Below are 15,912 nucleotides of genomic sequence, written 5' to 3'. Positions count from 1 at the left end.
AGTTGTTCAAAGATTAGAACTTTCGAGGACGAAAGTTGTTAAAGGAGGGAAGATTGTAACGCCCAAAAATTTAGATAATTTTGGAGTCAGTTATCTTAATTTTGTTTATCTAGATTTAATTTATTGGGCGTTATTTTGAATCCATTTAATGAGAATTATTTGATTTATGTGGGAATTAAAATTAATTAAATATTTCTTGGATGAATATTTAATTAATTAGAGGTTTTGACACGTGGTGTTTGTTGAGTTTTTATTAAATGGTAGGTTAAGAGGATTAAGTAAAGTTTTGGATTTTTAGTGTTGTTGAAGTTGAATTTAATTAAATAATTATGGACGTTATTTAATTAAACCGTAGGGTGGAAAGTTTGTTGGAGATTTGATAATTATATGTATACGTGGAAATATATATATAATTATTATGTTAAAGGAAAAGATAATTATATTTGTTGAAATATAATTATTTAAGGAAAAGATAGTTGTATTTTGGAGAAAGGATATTTATTAAAGGAGAAAAAGTAAAATAATTATATTTTGGGAAAATATAATTATTTGTAAAAGGATAATTAATTACTTTGGAGAAGATAAATAATAATTAATTATTGTGGAAGATAATTAATTATTTTGGAGAAAGATAAATAATAATTAATTATTGTGGAAGATAATTAATAATTATTTTGGAGAAAGATAAATAATAATTAATTATTGTGGAAGATAATTAATAATTATTTTTGGAGAAAGATAAATAATAATTACTTATTGTGGAAGATAATTAATTATTTTGGAAGAAGGGTAAATAATAATTAATTATTGTGGAAGATAATTAATTATTTTGGAAGAAAGGTAAATAATAATTAATTATTGTGGATGATAATTAATTATTCTGCAGAAAGATAAATATTGATTCTGGAGTAAAGTTGTTATGGTTGGGTTAAGATAATGCATGTTGGAAGTTATAAGTGATTTATTGGAAAAGATTTGATTGATTAAAAGAATTGAGGACTTAAGTTAATTTGAGATTTTGGAGGGAAAAGTTGGTTTTGGTGGAATTGGATTTAATTGAATATATATATATATATATATATATTTAATTAATTATTTGGAAAAGTGAAGTTAATTATATGATGGAATATAATTATATTTGTTTGGAAAAGAAGATAACCCATGAGGAGAGAGATGGTTGATTTGATTGGACGAAAAAGATATATATTTATAAGAGAAATTAATGGTTTAAATAAATATATATTTATTGTAGATTTTGGTGAGAGAAAAATAATAATAATAAAGAAGTATTATTATTATTACTAATGGTTATAAATGCCTAAGATTAAGGCATTTATTTAGGAAAGATAATGGGAATAAAGATATATGTATATTTTTTTTGGTATTATATATATATATATCCTAAAAGGAAAAGGAAAAGGAAATAATAATAATAATAATTATTGTTATTATTTGAGTCTATAAATAGCATTGGAATGCTTAAGTTAGAAAGTAAAAGGAAAAAAAAAAAGGTTCTTCATCTTCTTCTCTAAGATAACCCTCCGTTGTCGCAGCCGCCTCATTAGTTGAAGTTAAGATTGGTCTCTTTGGAAGCTTGAGGATTTAAAGTGATGAATTTTTCATCAAGGATAAGAGGATTTTCCAACCTCCATCTGAGTAACCTTGGTAAGCCAATAAAATTAAATTAATATTTTATTAATTTAATTTTGGATCTATTTGAGGTTTCTTTAAAGGTTCAATTGGCTAAACTTTTTAAGATTTAAATCTTGGATTTTCCCAATCAAGGTTGAATTGGTTTCAACCTCTTTTTTTAGAAAGTTAATTAATTTGAGAGAATTTTTGAATGTTAGCCAATTGCTAATTTCATTTAATTAAGATACTAAGTTTTCCTTTTATGATTAGGATCAAGTTAATTGGAGAATTTTTACTGTCAACTAGGGAGTACCTTTGTTTGGCTAAAATCTCCAGGTAAGAGATTCTCCTACTAGACCTTCGAACTGAATTCAAGAGACCGCATATAATTATGGTTATGCATTGATGGTAGCTAAAATGCATAACTTGATGCTACTGATAACGAGTAGGAGAATCTCTTACCTGGAGATTTTAGCCAAACAAAGGTACTCCCTAGTTGACAGTAAAATTCTCCAATTAACTTGATCCTAATCATAAAAGGAACACTTGGTATCTTAATTAATGAAATTAGCAATTGGCTAATATCCAAAAATCCTCCCAAATTAATTAACTTTCTAAAAAATTGGGGTTGAAACCAATCCAACCTTGATTGGGAAAAATCCAAGATTTAGATCTTAAAAAGTTTAGCCAATTGAACCTTTTACAGAAAACCCAAATAGATCCAAAATTAAATTAATAAAATATTAATTTAATTTTATTGGCTTACCAAGGTTACTCAGATGGAGGTTGGAAAATCCTCTTATCCTTGATGAAAAATTCATCACTTTAAATCCTCAAGCTTCACCAATCTTAACTTCAACTGATGATGCGGCGGCGACAACAGAAGGTTGTCTTAGAGAAGAAGATGAAGAACCTTTTTTTTTCCTTTACTTTCTAACTTAAGCATTCCAATGCTATTTATAGATCCAAATAATAACAATAATTATTATTATTATTATTTCCTTTTCCTTTTAGGATATATATATATATAATACCAAAAAATTATACATATATCTTTATTCCTATTATCTTTCCTAAATAAATGTCTTAATCTTAGGCATTTATAAATATTAATAATAATAATAATACTTCTTTATTATTATTATTATTTTTCTCTCACCAAAATCTACCATAAATATATATTTATTTAAACCATTATTCTCTCTTATAAATAAATATATATCTTTTTCGTCCAATCAAATCAACCATCTCTCCTTATGGATTATCTTCTTTTCCAAACAAATATAATTATATTCCAACATATAATTAACTTCACTTTTCCAAATTATTAATTAAATATATATATATATATATATATTCATATATATATACTCAATTAAATCCAATTCCACCAAAACCAACTTTTCCCTCCAAAATCTCAAATTAACTTAAGTCCTCAATTCTTTTAATCAATCAAATCTTTTCCAATAAATCACTTATAACTTCCAACATGAATTATCTTAACCCAACCATAACAACTTTAGTCTAGAATCAATATTTATCTTTCTGCAGAATAATTAATTATCATCCACAGTAATTAATTATTATTTACCTTTCTTCCAAAATAATTAATTATCTTCCACAATAATTAATTATTATTTATCTTCTCCAAAAATAATTAATTATCTTCCACAATAATTAATTATTATTTATCTTTCTCCAAAAATAATTATTAATTATCTTCCACAATAATTAATTATTATTTATCTTTCTCCAAAATAATTATCCTTTTACAAATAATTATATTTTCCCAAAATATAATTATTTTACTTTTTCTCCCTTACCAAATATCTTTTCTCCAAAATACAATTATCTTTTCCTTAAATAATTATATTTTAACAAATATAATTATCTTTTCCTTTAACATAATAATTATATATATATAACTTTCAATATGAATTATCTTAACCCAACCATAGCAACTCCACTCTATAATCAAGATTTATCTTTCTACATAATAATTAATTATTTCCCACAATAATTAATTATTATTTATCTTTCTCCAAAATAATTAATTATCTTCTACAATAATTAATTACTATTTATCTTTCTCCAAAATAATTAATTATCTTCCACAATAATTAATTATTATTTATCTTCTTCAAAGTAATTAATTATCCTTTTACAAATAATTATATTTTCCCAAAATATAATTATTTTACTTTTTCTCCTTTAATAAATATCCTTTCTCCAAAATACAACTATCTTTTCCTTAAATAATTATATTTCAATAAATATAATTATCTTTTCCTTTAACATAATAATTATATATATATTTCCACGTATACATGTAATTATCAAATCTCCAACAAACTTTTCACCCTACGGTTTAATTAAATAACGTCTGTAATTATTTAATTAAATTCAACTTCAACAATACTAAAAATCCACAACTTTACTTAATCCTCTTAACCTACCATTTAATAAAAACTCAACAAACACCATGTGTTAAAACCTCTAATTAATTAAATATTCATCCAAGAAACATTTAATTAATTTTAATTCCCACATAAATCAAATAATTCTCATTAAATGGATTCAAAATAACGCCCAAAAATTAAATCTAATTAAACAAAATTAAGATAATTAACTCCAAAATTATCTAAATTTTTAGGGCGTTACACTGGCATCTTCAGCAAGGGTGCTGAATAATTTAGGAATTTCTTCAAATATTTCAGGTAAGTACCGTCTTGTTGGATTCTGATAAGTCTTGCCTCTAAACTCCCTTCTCCAGTGAGCTGAAAATGTTTGAACATCCGTTGTTTCAGATCATCCCACGATACCAATTTCGTTCTGTTATTACTCCAACAAAACCAATTAACTTCGTCTTGCGCAAAGCTAACGACTGCGACCTTCACCTTCTTCCCGTTTGATAGCTCATTTATTTTGAAAAAACCTGTAATCGCAACGACCCAATTGCAATAGCAAAGCTCTACCAACTGAGCTATATCCCCCCGAGCCAAGTGGGGCCTGCATGAAGGAGTCAGATGCTTCTTATATTCTTTTATACACCCAACTTTCTAGATTTTCCCCTGCGAATATTTGTATCTCTAACTTCTTGTATTTAATTTTTGTTAAATGATCCTCCTCCCACGGTAGTCGTTGCCTCAACTTCTTCTATTTTCCCTTTCATCTTGTAGTCAGACCCATCCGACGACTTGATTCCTCCCTTATTTTGTCACTATTATTTTCTTTGATCTCATCAGTAAGCCTTTCCACACTCATTTTCAATGTAATGATCATCTCCTTGATTTTTGGCATTTCCTTCTCATGGCTTTCTACACGCTCTTCTAATTGCTTTTGAGCCATGGATCTTATTCTGGCCATGATGGACTAGCTCTAATACCAATTTGTTAGGGTTTTCAACCTGAAAATCAGTAAAAACCCCAATAAGAGAGAAATAGAAACAATACTCTGTGATATTTATATTTCTAAATATGAGTTCATAATAAAGACAAGAATATCAAAGAACAAAAAAAGAATGTAGAATGTAGAATCAGCTCCTTAGAGAAAGCTAGAAACTTCTTCCCAATAAAAGGCATATCAACCTTTACTACGAAATACCTATTTCCCAAATCCCTAAACATTCTTTCTTTATACTTACTCATCATCGTGGGACCCAATCAGGTGAAATCCTCGCTTTCAATAACATTTCTATACATCTCGACTAACACTATTCCTTTCTTGCCCCTCCTTTTATAAGTGTGTAATATTAGAGGTCTTAACACTAACCAAGATCCTCAGTTTATTTGTCGATACTTCTAATTTTGATCAATTTGCCAAAGTGATGAAAAGTTGTCTAGATAGTTTCAACCGATAAGTCTCATATCAATTACAACATATTTTTAAACATTTCTTTTAACGAGTGGTATGAATAAGGATGAAGTCTTGTGTCGAATAGTTATGGAGCAAGATCTTTTGTTTCATCTAGACCAAACAAAACATATATGATCACGAAGCTCTTTGTTTGCTTGAACATTCATCTAGACTTGTAAGATAGGTTATAGCTACGTTAAGTTTGTGTGGGAGGGAGTACCATGATCCAAGTTTATTAATTAATTAACAGCCGAATGTGTTGATATATTGGTGAGTTAGCTTGTTATTCTTCTAGTTGTACGATTGCTTGCTACATAAAAATCATATACACAAAAAAAAAAAAAAAATGATAAAATTGACTTGTATTCCACTCCACTTCTGTCCATGGTGGAAAGTTGATACTGATTATATGCAATTGTACAGTTTCACAAGCTAACATCACTTTTCAAGAAAAATGAGCTTTGTCGATGTGCTATTTTTTTCTTCTAATTTTCAACTTTATCTTCTCAATTTTAAGTTATATTTTCAATATAAAACTTTCATTTTCAAGGAAACCGAGTCCGAGAAAAACCATAAGAGAGCAAAAAAAATTATTTTTTAACATCATTCAGACTTTATTCAAACTTTTTTTTTTAATTAATTTTTCATATATTTCACCACAGACCTAAATTGAGGTTAGTTTAGTTTCATTTACTATCAACAACTTTTATTTTCCCATCATTTCACTTCAAAATATTATAAAATCTTATATTATTTGATAAATATTTTTTCATTTCTTCTTTAAATTTAACTCATTCTCTGCAGATGGAAGAGCGAACTCCTCTCTCTTCCTATCTTTCGACAGAGGAGATGGCAAATGAGGAAAGGGTTCAAGAAGAGAGCCTGCCCCAACCGAGGATACATATCTCTTTCTTCAATTATAGTCTAATTAAAGTCGCATTAACTAATTGTAACAATTTACATTAAATTTCCATAGATTTTTATTTACTTTTCAAAATTTGCATTGGCATCGATATTCTCATAAAGTTAGAATCTTAATACTTTCATCAACCTTGATGTTTCAAACTTTACTTAATGTAAATTGTGTTCTATAAAGTTAGAACGATCATATTTCCCATTCACTTGTATTGACTTTATTTGTTGACGTGAGTGATGAATCGGAATCTGATCTCAATGATCTCAAAGGAAGTACTTTGGCCTAAATTGTCTTTTAACAAATAACCCATATTTATCTAATTTTTAGTCCTTGTTACATGCAAGCAGACATTATAATTCCTCATCAAGTTTGAGAAAAAGAAGATAGGCAATTAAGCCAACCACAGGGACAAATCTAAGGGAACTTACCACTCCAACCTTGCTCTCCTTAACATTTTGAAGGTTTCCTCCAATCAACCAAGGCTGGAATACACTGTAAAGGCAAATATCCCAAATAAAAGCATAAGCTAACCTCTCTGAAGATAGATATTGGATCAAGAACTCCCATCTCTCTGCTACACCTCCAAAGTTACCATCTGCTCGACCAACGAACGACCATATTATCGATATGATGCATATTGCACCACCGATCACGCCAACGACAGGAGCTCCATTGGTCATCAAAGTGCCCAGCTTCGACTGCGGTTGCGGGGCAGAGTATTCACTAGCCTCATTAAGCCGGATGGCCATATAAGGTATCAAAAAGGCTGGTGCACCACATAAAGAAAAGTTATTTGCTAAAAAGTTATCTGATTACATCTTAGTGTCTGGACTGTAATTTAACATCCCATCCCAAACCGATATAGAGAAGTCTAAGGCAAACAATTAAAACCAAAACAAACAAAATAGATCATCCATTCATACGTGACTGCAACAAAGATCGTATTATTTACGAGAAATCCTATGATTCTCAGGTACTGCAATTGTTCAAATCAAATAGAATATATCCCTTTAAGATGTAAAGAAAGACTATCAAGGGGAAACATATGTACACTAAACTTCGCTCCATCATGAATGTCTCAAATCAAAGAAACAAGTTAGAAACAAAGCTCACTGTTTGTAAGGAACATCTGGAAGCCCCACAATAAGTCCAACGAACCACTGTATTGGTCCCTCTTTCGATCCGTGAATAGCAGGGGAGCAAACATGAGCGTCCATGCAATGACAAAATTGAACAATCCCTCAGACATCTAATGAGAAAGAAAAGTCTGTTATGCCAATGGTGTCATTGAGTGAAGAAAAATGACATACAGTCAATGATTTGAAAATAATTCTTACTGGGTGAAGAACAGGAGCATCAATCACACGAATGCCCACTGTCCTGCCAGAAAGTTTATTATCAAAAATTATGAAGGAGATAAACTATAAAGCGCATTCTCAAGTAAAATGTAACTCAATAGTAGTTGACATTTGTTTGCTCCGTTAGGGCTACAGAGTTGATCTCTCATCTCTGCAATTATTGAACTGAAAAAGGAACAATATTGAGGCCAGCCTTCTTTGGTTTTACCAGGCTGACATACAAGTATAATCAGGTAGAGAAAACACAAATTTTCAGTTATTGAGTTATTAGGGGGGTTCGGACCTCATATCATTAAAGATATACCAACTGAACTCATAGCAAGCCTCAGGAGTTTGGCCCACCGACTTCGATAAGCAGGGGTTATATAAATCAACTCCACCAATTTCAATAGTCTTCATTGTTGAAGTTTGCACATTTATTGAAGAATTCCATCTTCCCCCACTCTCTTTTGTACATTAACTCTAGACCCTTCCTAACTCCAACATATATTAACTTTAGAGACCAAGAGTGTTTGGATTCGTTTTATAAGTGTTTAAACAAGTGCTTATAAATGCAAAAAGACGTTTATAAATACTTGGAAAGTCAATCCAATGGACCCTTCATAACTCAACTCAATACCACAAACAACTCTTGACAGCATCCCCACTCTGTACCTCATCTCCTCACCACAACCCCATTCAATACTGGAGGGGTGAATCGTTTTCTTCATTCTAGTTTTCAGAAAAGAAAAAGATTGTCTGGGGAAAGACAATTCCAAATAATTAGACGGTTAAATCTACAAAACATGAGACATGCTTTCTGAATTGATTGGCAGGTAAGTAATAACAACACGTAGTTATAGAGTGAAGGAAACAACAAATCAAGCGTACCAGAGTTCATAGCAGGCAATACAAAGAAGAAATTCAGAGAAAGACCCACAAGAGAATTCACAGTCTCTGAACTGATTGCCCACACGGGATCTCCCTGTAATTATTAAGAGCAAATAGAAATGAACTTTCAGATCAACAGAAACTGTAGTCTACGAGATCAATCTGAGTGTGTTGTTTTGTTTGTCAACAAGAGCTTAACAAAGTAAAACATCAATCCCCAAGACAGAAGCTAAATAAAACAAGAAATAGCGATTAAAACAAACCGGAGCATAAGGAAGGAGAAATAGCCACAAAATGTAAACAGCCTCAGCACCCCAGAGCAGAATTTGAAGCAACCGTCGGACATCGGAATTGCCCTCGTTGGAAAAATCTGCAGAATCGACGAATGTGGGTTTCTTGCGAGCGGCAGGGCGGGTAAGAGAACAATTCCGGCGATTGGGTGAGAGTGAGAAGGGAGTGGGGGTGGAGATTAAAGGAGAGAGAAGTGGTTGTTGTGGTCTGAAGAAACGAAAAGGAGAGAGGGGAGAAGTTAGAGCGTAGGGTTTAATCACTGGAAAGGAGAGGTTGCAGAGTAAAGGTTGAGATGCTATCATGGCCTTGGCCATTTTTCTCTCCGAAAAACTGTGCGTGGCAAAGTTATGGCTGCTAATTTGATTTGGAATCCAGAGGCTTTGTTTATGAAGGAAGAGAGGAGTGTATATTATGTATATAGTTTTGGAAAATGGAGTGAAGTTTGGGTTAATAGGACCGAGTTGGTCTGCTTGATTCAAACCCGATTCTGTTTTATGGGTTCAGTCTGAATTCTCATAAAAACCTGCAAATTCTCGACAACGTTTTTATGTTTTTGTTTTTTAAGAGGAAGAGTAAAAAATAGTAAAAAAAGAAAAGAAAAGTAAAGAAAAGAAAATGTGAAGGGAAATGACCAAAAGTAGAAAATTGACTAAATTATGTAGTCTTCTCCACAAATAAGATGGGATGAATTTTGTGTTTCACTCCGTTTTTTACAGTAAATAGTTTGGGTTTCTACTTTTTTTTTAAGAATTGAAATCATTCCTAAAATATAGCAAAAAAAAAAAAAAAAAAAATTCAAATATGCCATAGACAATTTCATGATTTTACCATATGTAAATAGTTTTAATTTTCTTGCTACATTTGAAAATGTTTTTTTTTTTTTTTGGCTCTTGCAAATATGACAATTATAGTATCATAAATTAGGTCCATAGCACATTATTTTTACATTTGCAAAAATAGCAAAATTGAAGCCCAGCCCGCATTTTAAAATTACGAAATTACGAAGTTACCCTTCAGTCATTACTGATACACCAATATATACGGTTGATACGCCAATATATACAGTTGATACACCAATATATACGGTTGATACACCAATATATACCGTTAATACACCAAAATATACTGTTGATACATCTGATTTGATGTACTGCTTGTACACTTTTTTTACTCTCTAATACTTCACTGATACATATTATTAGTTTAAAACACTTGATATGTTGTTGATACACTCAATCAATTAAATACACTTGAAGCACTAAGAATGATACATTTTATATATCGTTGATACACTTGTTATCGTTTCTTGATACACTCGATAGATTTAATACACTTAATCACTTGTTAAACTTTATTGATACATATTATTAGTTTGATACACTTGATATGTTGTTGATACAGTTGCTCAACTGTTGATATACTCAATCAATTAAATACACTTTGATGCACTAAGAATGATACACTTTATATATCATTGTTACATGTTATATATCGTTGATACACTTGTTATTGTTTGTTGATATACTTGATAGATTTAATACACTTAATCACTTGCTAAACTTCGTTGATACATATTATTAGTTTGAAACACTTGATATGTTGTTGATACATTCAATTAATTAAATACACCTGATGCACTAATCATGATACACTTGTTATGGTATGTTTACAATCTTAATAACATGTTGAACATCATTATCGCCTATAGTCAACAAATTAAAACTGAAAATTCAATACATGACTCAACCTGAATTTCAGTATGAATCAAGTTCACAAAAGAATCAAATGATGATATCGCTCCATCAACCAAAACACAATTTGTTTTGTAATCCACGTAGTAATGTTGCTCATCCCATTGACCACTTTGAAAAATAATTACTGCCAATTTTACCATAACTACAATAAACTACAACAATTTTGGAAAAATAAAAAACACGTAGTAAGTATATCAGTCAACTAATACATATAATATAAGTATATCATACCATTGATATAAAAAACTGATACAAATTAAAAAAAAAACAGAACCGAACGTAACTAAATAAAACCAAACTGATCTACAAAGTTCCTTTCGATAAAAGATATTATGAACAAATAAAAGAGATGAGGAAGAATTAATCGTAGTCCTAATTTTAATAAATAATATATGAGCAATTTACAGAAATAATATTAAAGCTTCAAAAAAGGGGAAGAAATACATACATAATTTTTGTTTTCTTTGAAGAAAAAATGAGGAGAATAAGGGAAGAAGACGAGGAGGAGATGATAAAAAAAAAAAAAAAAAAAAGTCGACAAAGAGGGAGAAATCTAAAAGACTGAAACTGAAGAGAGAAGAGAAGGACAGTGGAGAAGAGGCAGAAGAAGACGAGGAGAAGAGAAGTAGGTGAATAGGAGAAATGGTGAAGAAGAACGATAGATAAGAGAAGAAGAAAACAAAAAATGATGGAGAACAATAAAGAAAAACGAAAGAGGAAGAGAAAACACCAAAGAAGGGCAATTTTGGAATAATAAAAAGAATAAAATAAGAAATATCAACCAAAATTAAAAAGTTGCTATATTTGCAGAATTGAAAATGTTAGTGCTAATATTGCTAAATTGGATTTTTATTGTGCCACCCAATATAATTTCCCTTTTTTTTTTTCCTTCAAAACTTGAATTTTAAAATATAAAATGCACAATTATATTAAAGAAAGATAAATATATTTAAAAATAAAAAATTTTCATAAATATAACAATTCAATAAAATATTTAGGATACGGGTAACAAAATGAAAAGGCAGATGAAGGTGGTTATTTTTAAAAAATATTTCAGGTTTGCTGTTTCTTTTTATCGCTTCTCTCCCTCTTTTGTGATTTTTTTTCCATTGTTATTTGGTTCAAGATTTTGTATCAAATATAAAAGATCTATTTTTTTTTCAAACTATTATTTGATTGTTCAAGATCGTGTACTAAATATAAAAAATCTTGTAAAAAACATAATTTAGATTTGGCTACCTAAATCCAATCGATGGTGTACCAAACAATCGGCAAATCAAAATGATAGTGTACCAATTATATTACACACGTTGATGTTGTGGTTAACAGAGCATTTTTTGTATTTTTCATTGTGGGCCTGTGAGTTTTTTCTGTTCTTGAAATTGTTTCATAAAGTATAAATATTTTGTCACTTTATTATACTTTTTAAAAGACCAGTTTAAAAATGTAGTATGTATTAGGTACTATATTATAAATTAAGTTAGGATAAATTCCAAGTTTGGTCCGTATGTTATGAATAAAGTTGAAAGTGAGTACATATGATTTTAAAATTTAGAATTTAGTTTTGAATAGATTGATATAATTTCATATAGTGGTTATGGTTTGTTAAAGCCTCTCAAACAATCCTACCACATTAACTATTTATTATTATAGGAACCTTTTATGAAATCATAGGTGTGTTTTTTTTTTTTTTTTTTTTTTTTATTTAAAGGAAAGAACTTAATTAGTTAATAAAATTTATGTCCATATGGCTACACATTCTGGGAATCCATATGAAGAAGATAAAATAACCAACCCGGATACAACAAATACCAAATAACCAAGCTTGACCTACCAAAGAATGAGTGATCGAATTTGCCAAAAAATAAACATATTTAATATGAAAATTGCACCCGCTGTCAACTATATTTCTAAATAATAAGCTTCTGTCACACCTTAATTTTATAAAATGCAAAAATGACAATTTTTTCAATTAGTTTCTTTTCTTTTCTTTTCTTTTTTTTTTTTTGTTAAATATTTTAAAAATGAAAAAACTACCCCTTTCCATATTAAATCATTTTCGTTTGAGAATTTTCCTTTTCCAAGTATTTCCAGTGTTCTTCTTCCGTTTTTAAATTTTCGAACTTTCAGTCTTCTGTTTCCAAATTTTCCAATTTTTGATCTCCTTCTTCATTCTATTTCACAGTCTACTTTCGATCTACTTCACGATCTCCTTCTTCAATGGTATCGTAAATAGGATTATCTAACTTCACTTGGAAACCACTCACTTTTGATCAACAACCACACTGTTGCGGATGGCTTTGAGACGTTCGAGAGTCATAAGGAAGGTTTGAATAATTTTTTTGAAAAGATAAAAAAAATTAAATAAGATTGGGAAAGATCTAAAAAATGATTGAATCTCGGTCTAATTGTCTACCAAGATGCACCGAGAAAACCCAAAAGAAATCGATAAGTTAGAAAATTTTATTTTAGAAAATTCTAATTTTATTTTAGAAAATTCTGATGATCTCGCCTGAGATTGATCAAATCCTTGCCCGACATTGACCGAGATGACCGAGATCTTGATCAAGATCAATCGAGATCTCGCTTGAGATTTACTGAGATGACTGAGATCTCCCCGAGATTTCGCTTGAGATTTACTAAGATGACCGAGATCTCCCCGACATCTACCCAAAAAGGGCTATTGCTTGTTGTTAAATGCAACTTTCATTCATAGATGTATCATGTTAAGCGCTACATGAGTGGCTTAGTAGGCGGCTAAAATATAATGATGCGATAAAAGGTGCAATTCTTATCTATGCATTGCTAATTTCCTCGTGATATGCATGTAATACAAGTTTTTCTCTCTACTGCCCAAGTGTAAGCAAAAAGAGGTTTTCTGTAAGTAGAGGGTCAAACTCAGGGAATTAATGTTCTGATTAAATCTATTGTGCAACTAAACCTATGCATAATCTTCTATACAGTGTGGATATGAACAATATATTTTAACCTAATTATATACACTAAGGTGCAAATAGCGGTGCAAGGTGATCATGGTAATGTAGTGTAATTGTAACGACCCAACTCTTTATACTAACTTGAGGCCATAACTAAAAAGAAATAATAACAAGAGACGCTTTCTTGAAAAGAGGAAAACTAAAATTTCATTTAAAAACATAATACTTAAATAATGATACATGGACGCGGAAGCAAAACTGAGTCCCCATATGGCATGTCATGGATCATTCTCTATTGCTCGCCTACTTTCCTCTACCTTTACCTTTGCCTGAAATATTAAACATAGAAAGAGTGAGTATAAACATATACTCAGTAAGGGACCCACTACTAGTCTCACTAGTGTCTCGCTAGATGTCTGTTAACTTCCCATTAGAGTCCTATAAAGAAGTACCCCTAAACTAGTGCATTCTCAAACACACGCAATCTAATGATCCCGTAGGAACATCTCTGGTCTTCAGTGAACCCAAAGGAACACCTAGGATAAAATTGGTCTTCGGTGATTTCGAAAAAACACCTAAGAGAAACTGGTCTTCAGTGAACCCGAAGGAATACTTAGGACAATTGGGCTGTAAGTGATCCTGTCAGATCACTCATGTACATAACTGAAGGGATGAAAAACCCTTTACAGCGGAATAATTACAGAAACCCAATTTCAATTGGAACCTTAAAAATACCAATACATTGGCAAAAAATTACAAAAATAATTTTTATGGTTAAACATGGTTTGAATAAAAATACAGAGAAGAAAACTTACGCTCGTTGACGACTCTGAATCTACCAATCACCAATTTGGGCACCACCACTTGGAAACCTTCCTATTCTCTGATTGAGATGGTTTGTGGGAACTAAAATTGGAAGAAGGGAATTTTTCTCTAGGAGAGAATTTTTTCAGAGAGAATGGAGAGTCTTCTTCGCAGAACTCACCGTTGTGATTGTTATGCAAAGAATTCCCACTTCTTCTGATGAAAGAAGTGGGAAGTTGGAGATAATAAATTGGAACGTGCGAAAACTACCCATGTTCCCTATTAACTTAATAATATTTAATCCTTACCCTAAAAGATTTAAATCATATTTAATTAATATTTTCATTTAAATCATATTTAAATAAATATCTCTCGCATAACCTATAATTTTAATTTAATTAATTTAATTAAATAAAATTAAACTAAACTATTAATTAATTCTCCAATTAATTAATTTCTAAATTAAATATCTTATATTTAATTTAATCCATAATTTGAATCATATTCAAATATAAATTTCTCTCATAACCTATAGTTTTAATATGTATCATATACACATTAAATTTTAACTTATAGTTTTAATATGAATCTAATTCACATTAAACTAATAGTTGAACTTATTCAAATATTTTATTCTCTCGTAATTTAATTTTGAATCATATCCAAAATTAAATTTATATAATAAAGTCTAATTAAAATATAAACTTTATATTATTATGTATCAATATACATTATATTAATTTCGAAAGTAAATTTGAACATTTCAAATTACAACCAATATAAATAAATCTCATTACTCTTTATGAGCTAGGAAGGAGACATAATGGACCTACAGATCAAAAGCTACAACGATATGAGATTAATTAGCTAAACTCATTAACTACATTAATCAATATTCGTTAAATGTGTGTATACTCCACTAAAGACTCACAGCTGAACTCTTCTCACTGTAGATATATTTCTGTGTCCACGGATATAGACCAATACCAGTAAGTTAGTCCTTCACAAGTGTTCGTAACACCAACTGGGTCAAATTACCGTTTTACCCCTAGGTTACCTCTAGTCCTTAAATACCAGTGCTCCTCTAATGAACAACCCGTTTATGGTCCAACCACTAAACAGAAACCCCTCTCGTGTCATAGAGAGGGTAGGGCCCTTTGTTCAAGACCCGGAAACACCATTTAAGGGAACACTTATCTACTTACCCTAAAGGTGGGAAGAAGTGAATTCCATCTTCTGTGATATGTTCCCAGCTCCCACTCGGTCTTGTCCCCAAAATGATAAGCATATTGAGTCAGGAATTTGGCCACTCTCATCCGTACAAATCAAAGGATAATCCATCGCAAACAGGAGTTTATAATACACTCACGATTAAGACTAAGTCACCTAGGTCATCCTAATGAAATAGAAATCTAACTAGTTAACGGAGTTACATCTAGTGATTACTATTTCGTGGTCCAGTCTTATGCAAACTCATTGCATAGGATACCCTTACT

General features: G+C 30.4%; 1 protein-coding gene across 1 annotated transcript; it reads right to left on the bottom strand.

Moving 5' to 3' along the window:
* Positions 1 to 4,300: 4,300 nt before the first annotated feature.
* Positions 4,301 to 9,323, bottom strand: LOC103488603 (uncharacterized). The gene is made up of 6 exons (XM_051082587.1): positions 8,895 to 9,323; positions 8,632 to 8,725; positions 7,741 to 7,778; positions 7,517 to 7,652; positions 6,832 to 7,169; positions 4,301 to 5,038 (listed from the first exon to the last, which is right to left on the bottom strand). Exons 1-6 carry the CDS (start codon positions 9,234 to 9,236, stop codon positions 4,940 to 4,942), a joined length of 1,047 nt encoding a protein of 348 aa, XP_050938544.1. The 5' UTR covers positions 9,237 to 9,323; the 3' UTR covers positions 4,301 to 4,939.
* Between the last annotated feature and the right edge of the window lie 6,589 nt (positions 9,324 to 15,912).

This window comes from Cucumis melo, chromosome 3, assembly GCF_025177605.1.
Source record: "Cucumis melo cultivar AY chromosome 3, USDA_Cmelo_AY_1.0, whole genome shotgun sequence".
In the NCBI taxonomy this organism is placed as follows: Eukaryota; Viridiplantae; Streptophyta; class Magnoliopsida; order Cucurbitales; family Cucurbitaceae; genus Cucumis; species Cucumis melo.
Note: the sequence above shows the minus strand (reverse complement) of the source record. Positions and strands in the feature narration are given on the sequence as shown.